This window comes from Periplaneta americana, chromosome 14, assembly GCF_040183065.1.
Source record: "Periplaneta americana isolate PAMFEO1 chromosome 14, P.americana_PAMFEO1_priV1, whole genome shotgun sequence".
Lineage (NCBI taxonomy): Eukaryota > Metazoa > Arthropoda > Insecta > Blattodea > Blattidae > Periplaneta > Periplaneta americana.
Genome location: NC_091130.1, coordinates 92,119,030 through 92,134,555, shown reverse-complemented (window position 1 = coordinate 92,134,555; position 15,526 = coordinate 92,119,030). Strand labels below are relative to the sequence as shown.

Sequence of the window (15,526 nt, the reverse complement as noted above, 5' to 3'; positions counted from 1 at the left end):
TCACTTGCAAAGTGTAAGCAGCAGCCTTACTACTGATCCAGCATAATCAACTTGTGTCTGGTTAAGTTTGTTACCAAAAGATAGCATTGCATATTGCAATTCTGTTGTTTAATAAGGAGCCAAGGATGTAACTGATTAGTAAATCAGTGAATGTTTGGGCTAAAGATTAGAAAAGCAGTGACACGTTTTATATCAGTTCCTGAATCAAGAGCTAAATTAATGTCACTGATTTGATTTGTAAGTCAGCATTGGAGAAGAAATGTCAGAAGGAAGTGAAATAGGGAGAAGAGTATGACAAGGATACCTTTTATCACCTACACTGTTCAACATCTACTTGGAAGATTTAGTGAAGAACTGATTTCAGAACATGGGAGAGGTGATAGTAGGAGGAAGATTTTTAATGGGTTATTTTACGACACTATATCAACATCTCAGGTTATTTAGCATCTGTATGAAATGAAGATGATAATGCTGGTGAAGTGACTTCTGGGTCCAGCACCGATAGTTACCCAGCATTTGTTCATATTGGGTTGAGGGAAAACCCCGGAAAAAACCTCAACCAGGTAACTTTCACTGACTGGGATTCAAACCAGGCCACCTGATTTTGTGGCCAGATGCACTAACCGTTACTCCACAGGAAGAAGAATAAAATGCATAAAATTTGCTGATGATATGATGTTGCTAGCAGAAGAGGAGACGATACTAAGACGATACTGGAGCTAAATGACAGCTGTGGGCATTTCGAACATATCTTAGTAGGCCCTAATCAAGAATGTTATCATTACAGGAAATTCAAACAAAGTGTGATATCTCATAAATCGGTGTTTCTGAATTGGCTCTGAATTACCCAAATCGGTTAAATAATTTCTGAAATTACCTCATACACAGACACGCACACACATAAAATAATACTCCCTCTTTATGTATTAGTGTAGATAAACCAGTGGCGTATACTGGTTAAAGGATTTGGGCTACCACTGACCCTATTATTACACAAAATATATCTAACAATTACTTTAATTTTAATTACTATGGTAAAACTAATAATACAAAATTATTACATTATGTTATATTATAAACTTTTTCTTTTGTAATTTCCTTGGGCTACCGCCGGTAGCCCGCAAAATACGCCCCTGAGATGAACTTTTATACATATGCATATCATAGAATATAATGATATCCATATAAAATGTTGTTAAATGAATATCTTTCACTTGCTGTGTAATGCTGCCTTCCTTAAATAAATGCAGAGTCATTTGTTTTCACTTTATTATATGTCTGAGGCAGCACTGACATAAAATGCATTATTTTAAAACTTATATATCTCGTTAAATATCAGTCTTATCAAAATTTTGCATAGAATAAAACTTGTTGGAAACATTTTTAAAGCAACTTTTAAGGAAGATATTTCGATTTATTTACTTCAGGCCCTCTTATAACTCCCCTTTTAAAGAAAGTATTTTGAATACCATATAACCTAAAATGTAAGTTGGAACTAACTTATTTTACGTACCCCGGTACCAATTTTCATAGAAATCGGTTCAGCCATTATTGAGTGAAAAATAACAAACATACAGTAGAGTCCTGATTATCTGGCCTTCCGTGTTATCCAGATCGATTTTTTTTTTATTACAGTAGTCTACGTATATACAGAACTGAACAATAACAAAGTTTTTTATTCTTCATTCTTTAAAGTCAATTACATACTGGTACTGTACTACAGTATGAATAAAAACTCATTTATTATGTACATGTGAGTAACATGTTTGTACATTACTCAGTCTGACCTTTCTCTCTTTAAGATTACAAGATGGAAAACCACATAATGCTCTCACACTCCATATTATTAGCCAGATTTTTTGTTATGTGCATAGCCCTTGGCCCATATAGTCTAGATAATTGGGACTACTGTACAAACAAAAATTTCAAAAATGGTATTTTCAATCTTAGGGTAGTTCATTATACATGTTAGCACCAATTACTTTTACAAAAGCGAAAATTACCAGACAAATTTAGATTACAGTTTTATTATTAGCATAGTAATGTACTGATGATGTAATATAGTTTTATCTTATTTATTGAACAAAATATTAGCATTACCTCATAGCAGTAAGCCAAACAATGTTATGCTATAAGAAGCTGGATTTATTATACCTACTGAAAGATTGGACACTGGCCAGTAAAGGTAGTTCATCCTACCTATTTCAAGCTTTATTTGTAGCCAGTAACTCTCTCTCTACTTTTTGCTGTTGGGATATGTGTTACAGTCTATAATTGCGTTTTGTCTTGCATTATACTTCCTTTAAGGATGTATTTTTATCGATTAACTGCACAACATGAAATTTGTCCTTTTTATAGAAATATATGTATTTGATGTATTTTGTGACAGCAAAAACGAATCTGCAGTTAGTTTTTGCCCAGCACATACTGTTTCTCCAAAATAAATAAATATTTATTTAATATTAATGAAATGTTGCACTACTTTCATCTTATGGGATGCAACATGTCACTGAGAGTAGATTTTCTTGACAGCCACCTTAACTTCTTTCCAAAACCCTTGGTGCTGTAAGCGATGAACACAGGGAGAGGTTTCATCAAGAAATATCTACCTTCGAAAAGTGCTTCAGTGGAAAGTGGAATGCAAATATGCTGGCAGAATATTGCAGGTCACTCATTAAAAAGACTGCAGATGCTGTCTACAAACGTAAAAGATCAAAAAGACATTTTAATTTGTGAATTTTGGCCAAACAAAGGTTACTTTATGTGCTAGTGTAACAAATTTGTGTAAATAAGTGAAGTGCGTGAAATGGTGTGTGTTAGAAAATTTTAGTTTTCAGAAATAAACTCAGCACTTCTCATTTAGTTAAAATTACATAGTTTCATCTATCTAAAGGACAGAAACAAAGTTTTGATTTGTTGTCCAGTGTTATCTTATGTTTTGATTTTTTATTCCCTACTAAAATATACCGGTAGTTGTTTAGTCAACTGTCTGAAGACAGGTCTGGATCCTGCAAGTGACACCAATAAGGAATCACTCATGAGGCAACTAGGTCAGGAGATAATGTGGTAGGATGGCCAGTTCTTTTCCCCTCCATTGCATACATTGCTGACTAGTTATATATTACACTAATCAGACTTCAGATATATACAAACAATTGCTCTTCCTCTGACACATATTGTCAGACTGCCTGATAATAGATACACATATCAGCCAGAACCTCAATCGGGAACCCTCCTCACTTTTTTGGCATTGAATCGGAAAAAAGGAAAGTGAAGTGCGAGTAAATATAAGTATTAAAATGTGTGTAGTTGATTCCTGAAACATCCAAATATTGTAATTTGGACGTGACAGACACTTAATCTGGCAGTTTACAGAATTATTTTTCTAAGCTAGGAGCACTTGTAAAGCATAATTTATTACCCTCGATGATGGTAAAAAGCGAAAATGCTAACTGGTAGAGTTCAATTTCGACGTGACTGAGAAGTGGCCTGTAAATTGTACCTGAAGAGGGCAAATTTGTAAGGAAATAGCCATGAATGAAGAAGGATAAATTGTTTAAATAACAAGGTGAAGTTGAGTGAAATTTTGTTGTTTATTTATTGTTATCTCTGCATTTTAATTGCACAATGTATCATTTTTATTTCTACTTAATTTTTCAGATTTGCTTAACATTGAGTCATCTGGCAAGCATGGCTACAAGAGATGACCTAGGATCTCTTCATGATGTTCTTGTGTTTCATTTAGACACATTACAGCAGCATTTACTCAAATTTCATGAGCGTGTAGTTCCAGAGAAGACAAGTGTCCTTACTGCTGCATCCAGTCATGCCACTTCTCTGCTTCAGCTTCCCAATCTCAGCTTCAGTCAGCACAATGCAGCTGTTCTGCTTACAAGCCTGTTCTTGCAAGAAACGGATATAACCTTGCCCTGCAATTGAATTGAAATACCGAGTGCGTTAATAAATTGTTGTCTGTATCTTATATCTGCTTTTTTAAAATATGTTTAAGAATTGCCATATGAACATTGCAGAGTTCATTTGATAACACTAGGGAACAAATGAAAACTCTTTTCCGCGGTATAAATATAAATGTGCCACTTTTACTAATTTTAGTGCTCTGAATTCAAAAATGCATTTTGTTACGCCGTATAACATCAGGTTTTTTGGCAATTTAGCAAAACGTTATTTTACTACAAAATAAAATTTTAAGTTACAGCATGTTCATTAAAATCATAATAACGTAATTATTTTGTATATCTGATTCGTTAACACATTCATGTATTTTTTTCCAAGTTGTATAACAATAAAAGAAACAGTTAAGAATTCATAGAAACATTAGGCCTCTATACAAAGAAAACATCTTACTAAACTAAATTATAAGAGCAGAAAGCTTACCTTCAGAATGCATATTAGACGTCCTCAGTTTCCATTTTTCTCTTTCCATGGAATCTTAGTGTGTGTGAAGTCCTCAAGTATTCTCTGGAAGAGTCATCACGTGCAATATTCCAACAGTAATTGGCTATCATATTTACATTCCAACATCCCTGGTAGCATCTCTCTACCTCTTTTAGATCCTGGTGGAACCTTTCACCTTGCTCTTCGCTGAGGGCTTCTAAATTCGCAGGAAAGTAATCTATATGAACCATTAGAAAGTGAAGCTTTAGATTTATGTTACAACCAAGCACTTTGAACTTGTCCAACATGTTTCCTATAATTTCTTTGGACTGTGGATTCTTCATGTTACCAAGAAATTTCTTCACAACTTCTTTGAATGCATTCCATGCACTTTCTTCTGTTTCGTTCATTGTACTGGTGAAGTTGTGGTCCATCATCAGCTTTCTAATTTGTGGATCATCGAATATTCTCGCCCTGATTTTAGCATGTGACAATGGAGAAAACATCGTACATAAGTACTGGAAGCAAGGAAGATTTTTGTCTAGTACCTTGACAGACTGCTTCATAACTCTCAGTTTTATATGTAATAGAGAGAGTATAATTTTCTTACGAGCAACGAGACTTACATTGTTAATATTTTTGTCTCCTGGCGTTAGTTGCTTTCTTTCAGACCAGTATACAATATTTCAATGTTTGTCCCTGGCCCTCCTGTCCCAATCGCACAGGAAGCATGGAAATTTTGTGTATCCTCCCTGTTGTCCCAATAGTAAACCAACAACCTTCAGGTCACTGCGTATTTGCCACTCAAGTTCATGATATTTAATTATTTCAAGAACCAACCTTAATGTGTCATTGGTTCCGATAGGACTGTAGAATGTGGAAGTGGTATGGATGCTAATTTATTCCCATTAAGATGCAATACTGCTTTAAGGCTTCTTTTCGAAGAATCAATAAAAAGCCTCCAACTTTTGGGCTCATATACCTCCTCTCCCAACTGTTTTAGTAGATTTCTCACATCTGTACAATATACAGTCTATCTTTCTGTGTATAGTATTTCCGGAAAAGTTTTTCATGATTCCTATACCATAAAAATGTAACTCCAGGTGCCAACATGTTCTTCTTATGTACCCTAGAGCCTATACCATAAAAATGTAACTCCAGGTGCCAACATGTTCTTCTTATGTAGCCTAGAGCCTTAGTAATTCACTTTTCTTTTTGGTGAGTCCTAATTTCCTTACCTAATCATTCAGGTCGGGTTGGGCAAATTTTTTTGGTGAATTGTCAAATTCGTCTGGATCAGAAGACATCTCAGTATCTGCATTCGAGGAATTGCTTTCAGATTCACTGTCACCCAAGTTTGCTAGTGGTGTAGGTACAGGTAAGTCAGGCCCATGAGGAACAGGCCTCAAAGCTGATTGAAGATTTGGATACTTAATTGATTTCTTGTTTTTCTTGTTGTAACCAGTAACATTATACATACAAAAATAACAGTCATCATAGTGATTCTTCTGCTCACGTCATACCATTGGTAAGCAAATGGCATTGCTTTCAGTTTTCCTGCATACCAGTAAAGCAATCCTTCTACACAGCTGTTACATGCACTATGAGGTGCAAATGATTTATCCATGTCACCAACTTTTACTTTGAAGTACGCAAAATATAGCTTTACAAACGAATCTATTTTACGTACTTTTCAATCGAATATATAACACCCACAAATATATAGCAAAACTTCTGAAGATTTTGTACACACTGTCTCCTTCGCAATCCTGATGTACTTGCCATATTCAGTTTTTAAAATCATGCTTTTGCACTACGATTCTAGGGACACCACTGTAACAGAATTCACATGTGTTCACAGAAGTAAGCCAACTGCTCAACTGACAAGATTTAAGAACTGTATATTAGGGTTTTCTGTAAACAACTATTTCCCCGCAAAGTGAGAAAGGGGCTGGGGTGATAGGGCATGGGATCATGAAGCATCATTCTGAGACAAATATTAGAACAAAAATATTTAGTTGTGGATATTTAGGGACATCAGTTTAACACATAGTGAATACTGCAGGACGATACATATCGAAAAAATGAAATTGCGACAAAACTAGACGTGATACTTAAAAAACTAAATTATTTTCGAACTGAGGGCATTGGTTTCCATACCAATAACCAACTTTATTTCTTACCGCAGAACAGTTGTTTCCTAGTGTAATTAATTATTTTAAAAACCTAATTAAATTCAATCTTCTACTGAATTAAAACAGACTTTCTTGTTCTCTCAAACTCGTAATATAGTGGCGTAAATGCAAACATCGACGACTTCATAAATGAGTGTATGTCGAATATCGAGATGCAGGCGTGTTTCCTGCTGTTAGAATTATCTGCTGACTTCTGGGACAAGAAGTCGTTTTTATTTCCAATATGTTGTGGAGAGAAATGTGAATGATGTGTCACATGGAGCGTTATTTAGTCACTCAAGGGAAGTAACTTACATCATTGTAGAAAAAGGTTATCTGACTGATTATAATGTCCTTTAAAACATGAATAAATTTTGCAATTTTATTTATGTCATCAATTTATTTAGTTGTGAAATACACAGGACAAATAAGGAGCTTGAAAATGTTTTGTACAGTGTCCTCAACAACAAACATCAACATACTCTACCATTGAAACCTCAGATCTCGTCTCTGTCGTAATTCAGAAGGGAAGCAAAGTGTTGTTAGATTTGGAGGGTTCTGATTGTCAAAATGTATTTTTAAGCATTTCCACAAAAACTACAAGTCCATTTTGTAAACATTTAGGTACGACCTTGCATGTCATGCTGTGATTAATTGGTGCCTATGAAATCTCCAGAAGTTTAGGAGTTTTATTTAAATGTATAATATTAAAAGAGCATTTTAGTTTATCAGATTTATTATATTTTCAATTCACTGTAATAATATTTCAATTCTAGCTTTTAATGTTAAACTTGTATTTTATTTACATTATGTATGAGTGCCAAGGAATCTTTATTCTCAGCATAGGCAGACGACAGAAGAGAATGATTTATTAGGGACCAATATTCGTGCTCCTGAGGTAAACTGTAATCACTATGATATTTTGCCATTTCCAAATGAGAAATTAATTTAAACCGCAAATACAGGTTGGAAGTGAAATAGCCTTGCAGATTTCCAGAGCGAATAGCTCATGTTGTATGTAACAGAAAACTATAATATCATATTGGTGGAAAGTTCATAGCTTTTTTTTTTTTTTTTCAGAAAAAAGTTTTTTCCCCAATGTTTAACAATCTCTTATTTGGTAACTATTGGGAGTAAGATCGTGATTTTAGACCATATCGATAGGAAATCTAATAAAGAATAATTTATCCTTCTGGCATATTTCAATAGCATGCACGGTTTTCGTGTAAATTTAATTTAAAAACCGCTAAATTCAAACCACTGTACGAAGCGAAAGCGTGGCAATGTCTTGGCAGCTTACATATGGAGACTCACCGAATTCATTGACCTCTTACATCTGTATATGAGTAGCAATGATATTGCAGGACTGCCGAAACTTCAAACTTAATTTTCTAATTAACTGTGCATTTAATCACAAAACGTAATATAGGTTTTCTATTCATGTACTTGTACCCTATCATTTCTTTCAATCTGCAAGGTTTTTCACTTCCACTCTGTTATTATCTAACATAAGAAGGTAAAAGTAGCCCCTTCACATGCTTTTGCTTTCTTGACTTCAGCACTAGAATGAGGAGAAAGTCAGCACCACGCTTTGACCTCCTTTTACTCCTGGGAAAGACTCTGTATATACTCAATTTGGTAGGAGGCTGAGTGAACCTCGTTTGGAAATGAGAAAATTCCGTCACCACCAGGGTTGGAACCCCAGACCTTCCAGTCCGTAGCCAGCTGCTCTGCGAACTGAGCTACTCAGCCATCATATCATTTAACGTAGATTCATCTAATAAATTATGTTAACTTCAAATATTTATTTTTCTCTGTGCAAAGCAACAAATAAAGGAATCTGAAGAAAAGAACAAATGAATTTGTAAATTAAAAGCCATTACATACAGCCTTAATAAAATGAGTGTCTTCCAAATTCTAAGTCCCATTTCAATAGCTTCATTTGACTTCATGAGCACTGAATTCACACTTGTACGACTTTGTTATGCAGTTGCATAGTTAAAAACATGAATTGTTGTATCGTATTGATAGTTAGTCTAGAGGAGTGACCTCACAGTTTATAGTTGTGACATTCTGTGTTCAAATCCAGATTTTTTCAAGAATAGGACAACCCAGCTCACCTCTTCTGTATCAAGAGTAGAAAAATATAGTCAAAAGTTATCCACAAGTACCAGCTCTGGATTTTGGAGTTATGTACTCTAATATGATCTCATAGAATTATAAAGATACTAAACAACTGCAGAATTTCGCTCATGCACAGTTACTAGTAAGAGCCCCAGACATACCCCAACAGAAAACAGAGCTGTAGATCAAATATTTAATTGGGGATTAGGCAATAAGTTGGACTGCAATACTAGAAAAACACTTGCTATGGTAGTCACCAGGAGGAGGCTAGAGAAAACTCCAATTACTTACCTAATACTACAGTGCCATATCTTGGAATTGTACTTGAGTGCAAATTGATAGATAACACTTCAATTTCCTACATAGTAAAGCCAGCGAACTACTACATCACTTGACCATTGCTACATGTGTCACATGGGGACTTCTCCTTTTCACTGAAAATTATATTTTGTGAGACAGTTGAACTCCTGATTTTGTATTATTCAATAGTCTTTCAAGATGCATTCAGCTGAAGCTGGGCGCAAAGTAAACTTTATCAAATTTCTAGGGGGTATCTGCTTCGAATCATTAGGGAATATAAGACAATTTCCACTGATACTACCCTAGTCATCACAACTGTAAAACAACTCATGGTTCACATTTTTTTCATATATTGATTTCCCTGTCTTTCCATGACTATATTGAGAAATTTTCCCTGACAATAGCGATTTTTGAATATGTTTCTGTAAACTTTTTCCACATATGTATCGTTAAATTTATTGAAATTAGAAGGTGATAATTTTTTTAATTTAAAGGAAATAAATAATTGAATCGCACTTTTTAGAAAGGAACTAAGTCAAAATTTGTCATTTTTATTTCTTCTGATGAAATGATTAATATTACTAAGACGCAAAGATAAACAAAGGAAGGAACTTAAACAAACCTTTCCCTGTACCTCTAACATCAAGTTGATGTTTATATTACGGCACTGGTACACTGGTATTTATTCATGAAAGTAAGTTCTTTTGCTCTTCTGAAAAATATAACATTTTGACTTAGTTCCTTTCTAAAAAGTGCGATTCAATTGATACTATGCAATTTTGTTCCGTTGATTTTTTTAATCGGCCTCCACCATTCCCATAGCCATCCAATGCTCTTCTTACTTTATTATTTGTGTTATATTTGACAAAACATTACAAATTAAGAACAAAACAAAGACAGTATTGTTTTCATTGTGTCCTAGCTACGTAAAACGTATGTGAACTCAAAATACAAACAAATCAGTAAAACTGATTCGATTTCTTCTCCTCCAGCATCTCAATCTTTGTTTTTATGGTATCTTCTTCTTTAACTGTCTGGCGTTTTAGTATCTTCCTTTGTTCTTCAAGTTTTTTTATCTCTAAGGAAAGTTTCCTTTTTTCAAGTAATTTCTCTTCTTCTTCTTTCTGGTTTTGTTTTGATTCCTTGAGATACTCGTCGTATATTATATGAGCAGCAATTACATGTGTTACCATTTTATGGGTGATAGGAATATTTTCTATGTTTTCATAGAACCTTGCATTTTCAAGTTCTCTGAGAAATGAGACTGTATTCAGTTAAGTTTTCTATTCATAAGTTTTTATTGATAGAAACCCACTCTCCATTGTTGCATTTCCATGTGAAAAAATTAGACCAAGCTTCACATTATTCCACAAGTCTAAGTAATGTTGGTTTCCTACCAATATTGGTGAAAAGAAATCATCAAGTCTTGCATTTGTTCTACTTTCAAAAAATTGTTTCAAGTTAAGATCAGGACTAGAATGGGCTTTCCCACAAAATGAAAAGTATTGCTCTTTGGCCCTTTCTGCAACAACTCTGCAATTCTATTGTGAATATAAAATTTATCTAGCAGTAATGTGAATCTTATTTTGCCCTGTTGTGGTTGATAAATAAGATCGGGATCCAAAGATGATAGTCCCTGGATAATTTTATATTTTAGAGGACATCTTTCCAAATTTTCTCTCTCATTTTAATTAAGATAATTTGACATTCCATTTTAAATCTTAGGATCTGAGCGTCATTTGCAGTAACTTCTTTAAGAAATTTTTTGTTTGGAAGCCTATCCATATCAATGTTTTTTACTTCACGTGAATTTTGTTTGTCTTTCAGATTAAGCTCAATGATGTAGGTATTTTACAAATTTTTCCATCAAATTTTGTAAAAGACTTTGTAGATCTGCATTATATGAACGGAGCAAGAGGGTATTTTAAAAACTCATCTTTTGTTTGAGTTGAAATGTTTTTCAAAGGCTTAGTATGAAGTGATTTCTGGTTATCAATATATTTCTTAATATCATCACAAATGGTTAAGACTATTGTCCAGCTGATGTTACAAGACAATTAAAAACAGTCAACACTTCCAATGAATCTACAACTGTGTCGTTCTTCTTTTTGCAAAACTCACAATAAGAGAATCCCTGTGAAAATTTCCCTGACATTTTTCTGAAAAGTAGATATTTCCCTGACTTACGACATATTTAAAACAGTTTTCCTGACTTTCCCTGATAATTATTTATTACTCTGACATTCCCTGACTTTCCAGGTCACTGTGAACCATGCAACTGTACTTGATAGAAATTTGTTATTGTTTAGTCAACTGTCCATTGATAAGTTTAAGGCAACTAAACCAGGAGATAATGGGGTAGGGTAGTCAGTTCCTTTCTCCCCCCATTGCATACATCCCCGACTAGTACACTAATCTTACTTGAGATGTTAGCAATTTATAAAGCTAAAATGTATAACATGAAAAGGATTCACAGCTCCCTACAAATTCATCTTGACATAGAAATCAGAGTTCCCTTCCTGGTGTGTGCTATAAATTAGTTAAAGTATGCAACTGCACTCATGTTCATGACATTGATATTTATACTAACAGTTCTCAAATAGTTGAAGATGTGGAGAAAACTAACTACTGTATGTAGGCTGCACTTTTGTGGCAATTCCTGTGCAGGGTTCCCAATCTGATCTCCCCAATGACTATTATTGCCACCATAATTTTTTCCCAAAGTCATTTGTCCCAAATAAAAATTTCCCAAGACTACAATTTCCAGTGACTATATCAAGCATTTCTCGCAGAATTATTGTTTATTTCCTATGAAGAGGATTCAGCAATGAAGGATTAAATTTACAAACAAAAGTTGTGACCAATGTATCTTTGATAATGTAGAGTTTTGTTTCATTCCTTGTACTGCTCGTGGTCAAGTAGAATATTCGTTATTCATTCATTTGCTTTGCCTTAACAGACTACACTAGTGACAGTTGAGTAGTTATTATTCCAGAATCGGCTTGCTTCTTCACAAAATGTGACGTTGGAGTTAAAAACAATTGTACAATCTTCCGTCAATATTACTACTTCTCTGTTGACCCACAGTTGTATCTTCATGCATTATGGGGACATAACAGTTGAAATGCTACGTGCATCCCAATGCATATTGGGTTACATTGTCAGATGTTAAAGGTAAATGATGATTTGATCATTATAGTGCAGTGGTAATGACAAGACAAACCAAAGCTGGATATAAGTTGCTAAATAATTAAATATAAGTGAGTAATAAATACAAATGAATACTATAATCACAATCAATCTAGCATGGAATCTTCTAGAATTCATGTACAACTGTGCTCAAGTACATAATTAAGTTAGAAAGTATAATGCTGTCTTCTAAGAATTAGAATATATAATTCTGCACAGTACTTTTCAGTTATTCATTATACCAAATCACGAAATGAGAGGAGGATCCATACCGCTAAGTTACAATATATTTCCATACTTTACCTTTGAGCCTGTTCCAAGCTAACCAACCAAGTATATATGTTACAACTCCGAAACATCGGAGCTAGCCAGCACCCCCTGGCTTCTCATACTAGGTGACCTTCCTAGTAGAAGAATAGATCCTGAGTAATACGTCTTAAGACACACTACTGTCATCAAGGCTTAGTTCCCACTCCTACTCGCTTACCAGTGTAACAGTGCTTTGTGGCATAGTTGGAAGGATAGGACATGCCTGTAACTAAACAGATGAACTGGCGCCGATGAGTCTGAGCCACCATACACAGCTCACAGTTGACGACTCGATATTTTCTACGTCAAAGAATGCCACACACAGTCCAATACACATTCTTTGGTTCATATAATGACGAGATATTTGCTTTGCTATTCTGTTTAAATATTACAAATATACAGGTATGCTTAAGGGGAATTAAACCATGATAGATTACTATTTAAAACAAATCTATGGTGCGCGATAAAAAAGGGCGTAAGTAATTTTTTATGACCTCCATGTGAATACAAAAAATGAACTTCTTCAGATGGTACAGAGGGTAAGAGATATATATATATATATATATATATATATGTTCTTTTCCATAATGATGTAGTGTAGAACGTGAGATTTCCAGCTCATCATAATGCTACTGTTGCTGATTTCAAACTTTGCTTTTGTTCTATTCAGAACTTGCAATATATAATTTATGTCCTTTTTATTGCTCACCATAGAAATAAACACATGAAGACCACAGGGAAAAAAACATGATAAGCACCATTTTCCTCTTTTTTTTTTTTCAGGAGAGCAATTTTAAAGTTCAAAACACTCTCAAACAAATCCATGTAATTTAGTCCATTTTGTTACTTGGTTTTACGGTTAAGTATGTGTTGTAATGCTCTTAAGTATTGAAATATTTTTATTGATCATAACATGAGCTATATCTTAGTTTTGTTGGGAAAGTGTCCTGGACTCATCAGCTTTTCTTTTTGCAAATAATAATTTTTTTTAACTCTTACTCTTCATTATTTATTGGGTAACTTTATTTAGCCTGATTTCAATCAAATTCAATAGAATTGGAGTACTATATGAGGAGTGTCGTTTCAAAACGTGTTAAGTCCCCCCTCCATTGAAATTTAGTTTGATGCGATTTCGCGCTTATAAGCATGTCTTCTATCATATTCCGTAACAAAATTGGATAATTTTATATTACATCCTGTGTTTTTTGTATGCGCTTTCTGATGCGTCGGATCAAATCGTGTTATGTTCGCGAAACTGATCGGTTCAAATCGTATTAAATTCCCGAACGTGTTCCTTTCGTTTGTTGACCTGAACGAAATGCCACCTTTTTCCTAAGTTGTCAGTGCCTGTGTACGATGTAACGAATAACAGTTGCTTACTACTTTTGTGCAAAATGGATGGTTATGCAATAGTTGAGAAAGATCAAAGGGAAGCAGGGAAAGGCTACAAACAAAAACGAAATGGAAACAAGATAAATGCATTAGCTGTGTTACTACAAGAAACTGAATTAAACATCATATACTGAGATGATATATTTTAAACTACATGCATTTAATTATACACACAGTGGGGCAAATTAGACCTTTCTGCAACTAATCGTTTCCAATTAAAACGTGGTAATGGCAATGCGTGGTATGTCACACTGTCATGCTTCATTCTTGCTTTTGTTAATCACGTTACATCCAGTATTGTCCAAAACGCGAAAATATCGTTCTTCTTTCTGCTTGGGTTCTTCTTAATTAATGAACCTATATTATCTGGTTTGTCCTTCCCATCTGTAACGCCTAGAATTTTGTAGCTGCCAATTTTATTTTGCGACAGACCTACATCATAACAGCATATACTTATATACTTACAGAACACACACAGTAATGAAAAGAACAGTGGGTGACATCAGGAACTGTATCACTGATAACAAAGCTTATGCAATGCAAGCTACAGGTGAGACAGTATGACATCAGCAATAGGAGTGAACAAATTCCTTTGCTTTATATATCGAGAACCATTTGATATTTTGAGTTGCAGTTTTCAATTCTGTCACCAGCTACAACATGAAACTAATATTTTTTTTTGTTGAGTACCCCTATTCTTTCATAGGTATTCAAACCGTGATGAAGATTTATCAGCATTCGAATCACCATGTTGTCATAAAGAATGTCGATTTAGATGTGGCAATATTCCTGTATATTTTCTACTCAAAGCAAAGATTTTGGTGTACCGCGTACCAAGAAAAATGGATCAGGATCGGAAATTGAGTCAAATGATGAAAGTGTCTCCACCAAGCTTCCAAAACTAGGAAGGCCTCCGATAAGGGAAAGAAAGAACTATATACTCGTAAGAAGAAGAAAGTTATTGAATTCATTAAGAAATTAGAGGCAACTGAATCTCAGTACAGTCGCAACAAGAGCCAACGACTTTACCTGTCATCTGCTGTAATATCAACAAACTCTTTAAGTTGTACAGTTCAAAAGTTACAGAAAATTTCAAGATCAAAAAATGGTTTTTTCAAAACATTTTTGTATTCATTTCAACATTGGCTTCGGATAACCGGCGACTGCAGTTATTGTGCTCGTATGGCAAGTGAAATAAAAACCAAATTGGCTTCAAAACAGATTCTAATGGCTGAGCTGCATGCTCAGAAACTCAGATCTAAACAATTTTATGAAAGAACGCCACTGTGGTTCAGTCGCATTCTGTTTGGATTTACAGCAGGTCCAAAATTGGCAATTGGTGAAGCTTATCACTCTTGCCAAATTGCATTTTATTCACTGTGCATCACTGACATTCCCACAAAGTCCCCAACATTCTACATATTATGGAGTAGTGCCATTTTTCGAAGGACTCAGCTATGAGCTGGATGTTACTTGCATAAGACTTTTCTGTGACGGATACAGCGGGCAGAACAAAAACATGCACATAGTACATGCTCTTTGTTTCTGGCTCCAAAGCAAGGCGCCCCCACACATTTCCGAAGTTGTAGTGCATTTTCCAGTGCGGGGTCATTCATTTCTATTGGCTGATAGACTTTTTGGAG

At 34.6% G+C, this 15,526-nt stretch overlaps 1 protein-coding gene across 6 annotated transcripts in view; it reads left to right on the top strand.

The window, feature by feature from the left end:
- LOC138713571 (HEAT repeat-containing protein 6) overlaps positions 1-9,699 on the top strand; it is a 274,274-nt gene extending 264,575 nt beyond the window's left edge. For all 6 annotated transcript variants that reach the window (XM_069845747.1, XM_069845743.1, XM_069845744.1 and 3 more), the window contains one exon: positions 3,661-9,699. In XM_069845747.1, coding sequence (XP_069701848.1) covers positions 3,661-3,939 — 279 coding nt within the window. In that variant the 3' untranslated portion in view covers positions 3,940-9,699. The remainder of the gene's footprint in view (positions 1-3,660) is intronic.
- The last annotated feature ends 5,827 nt before the right edge of the window (positions 9,700-15,526 follow it).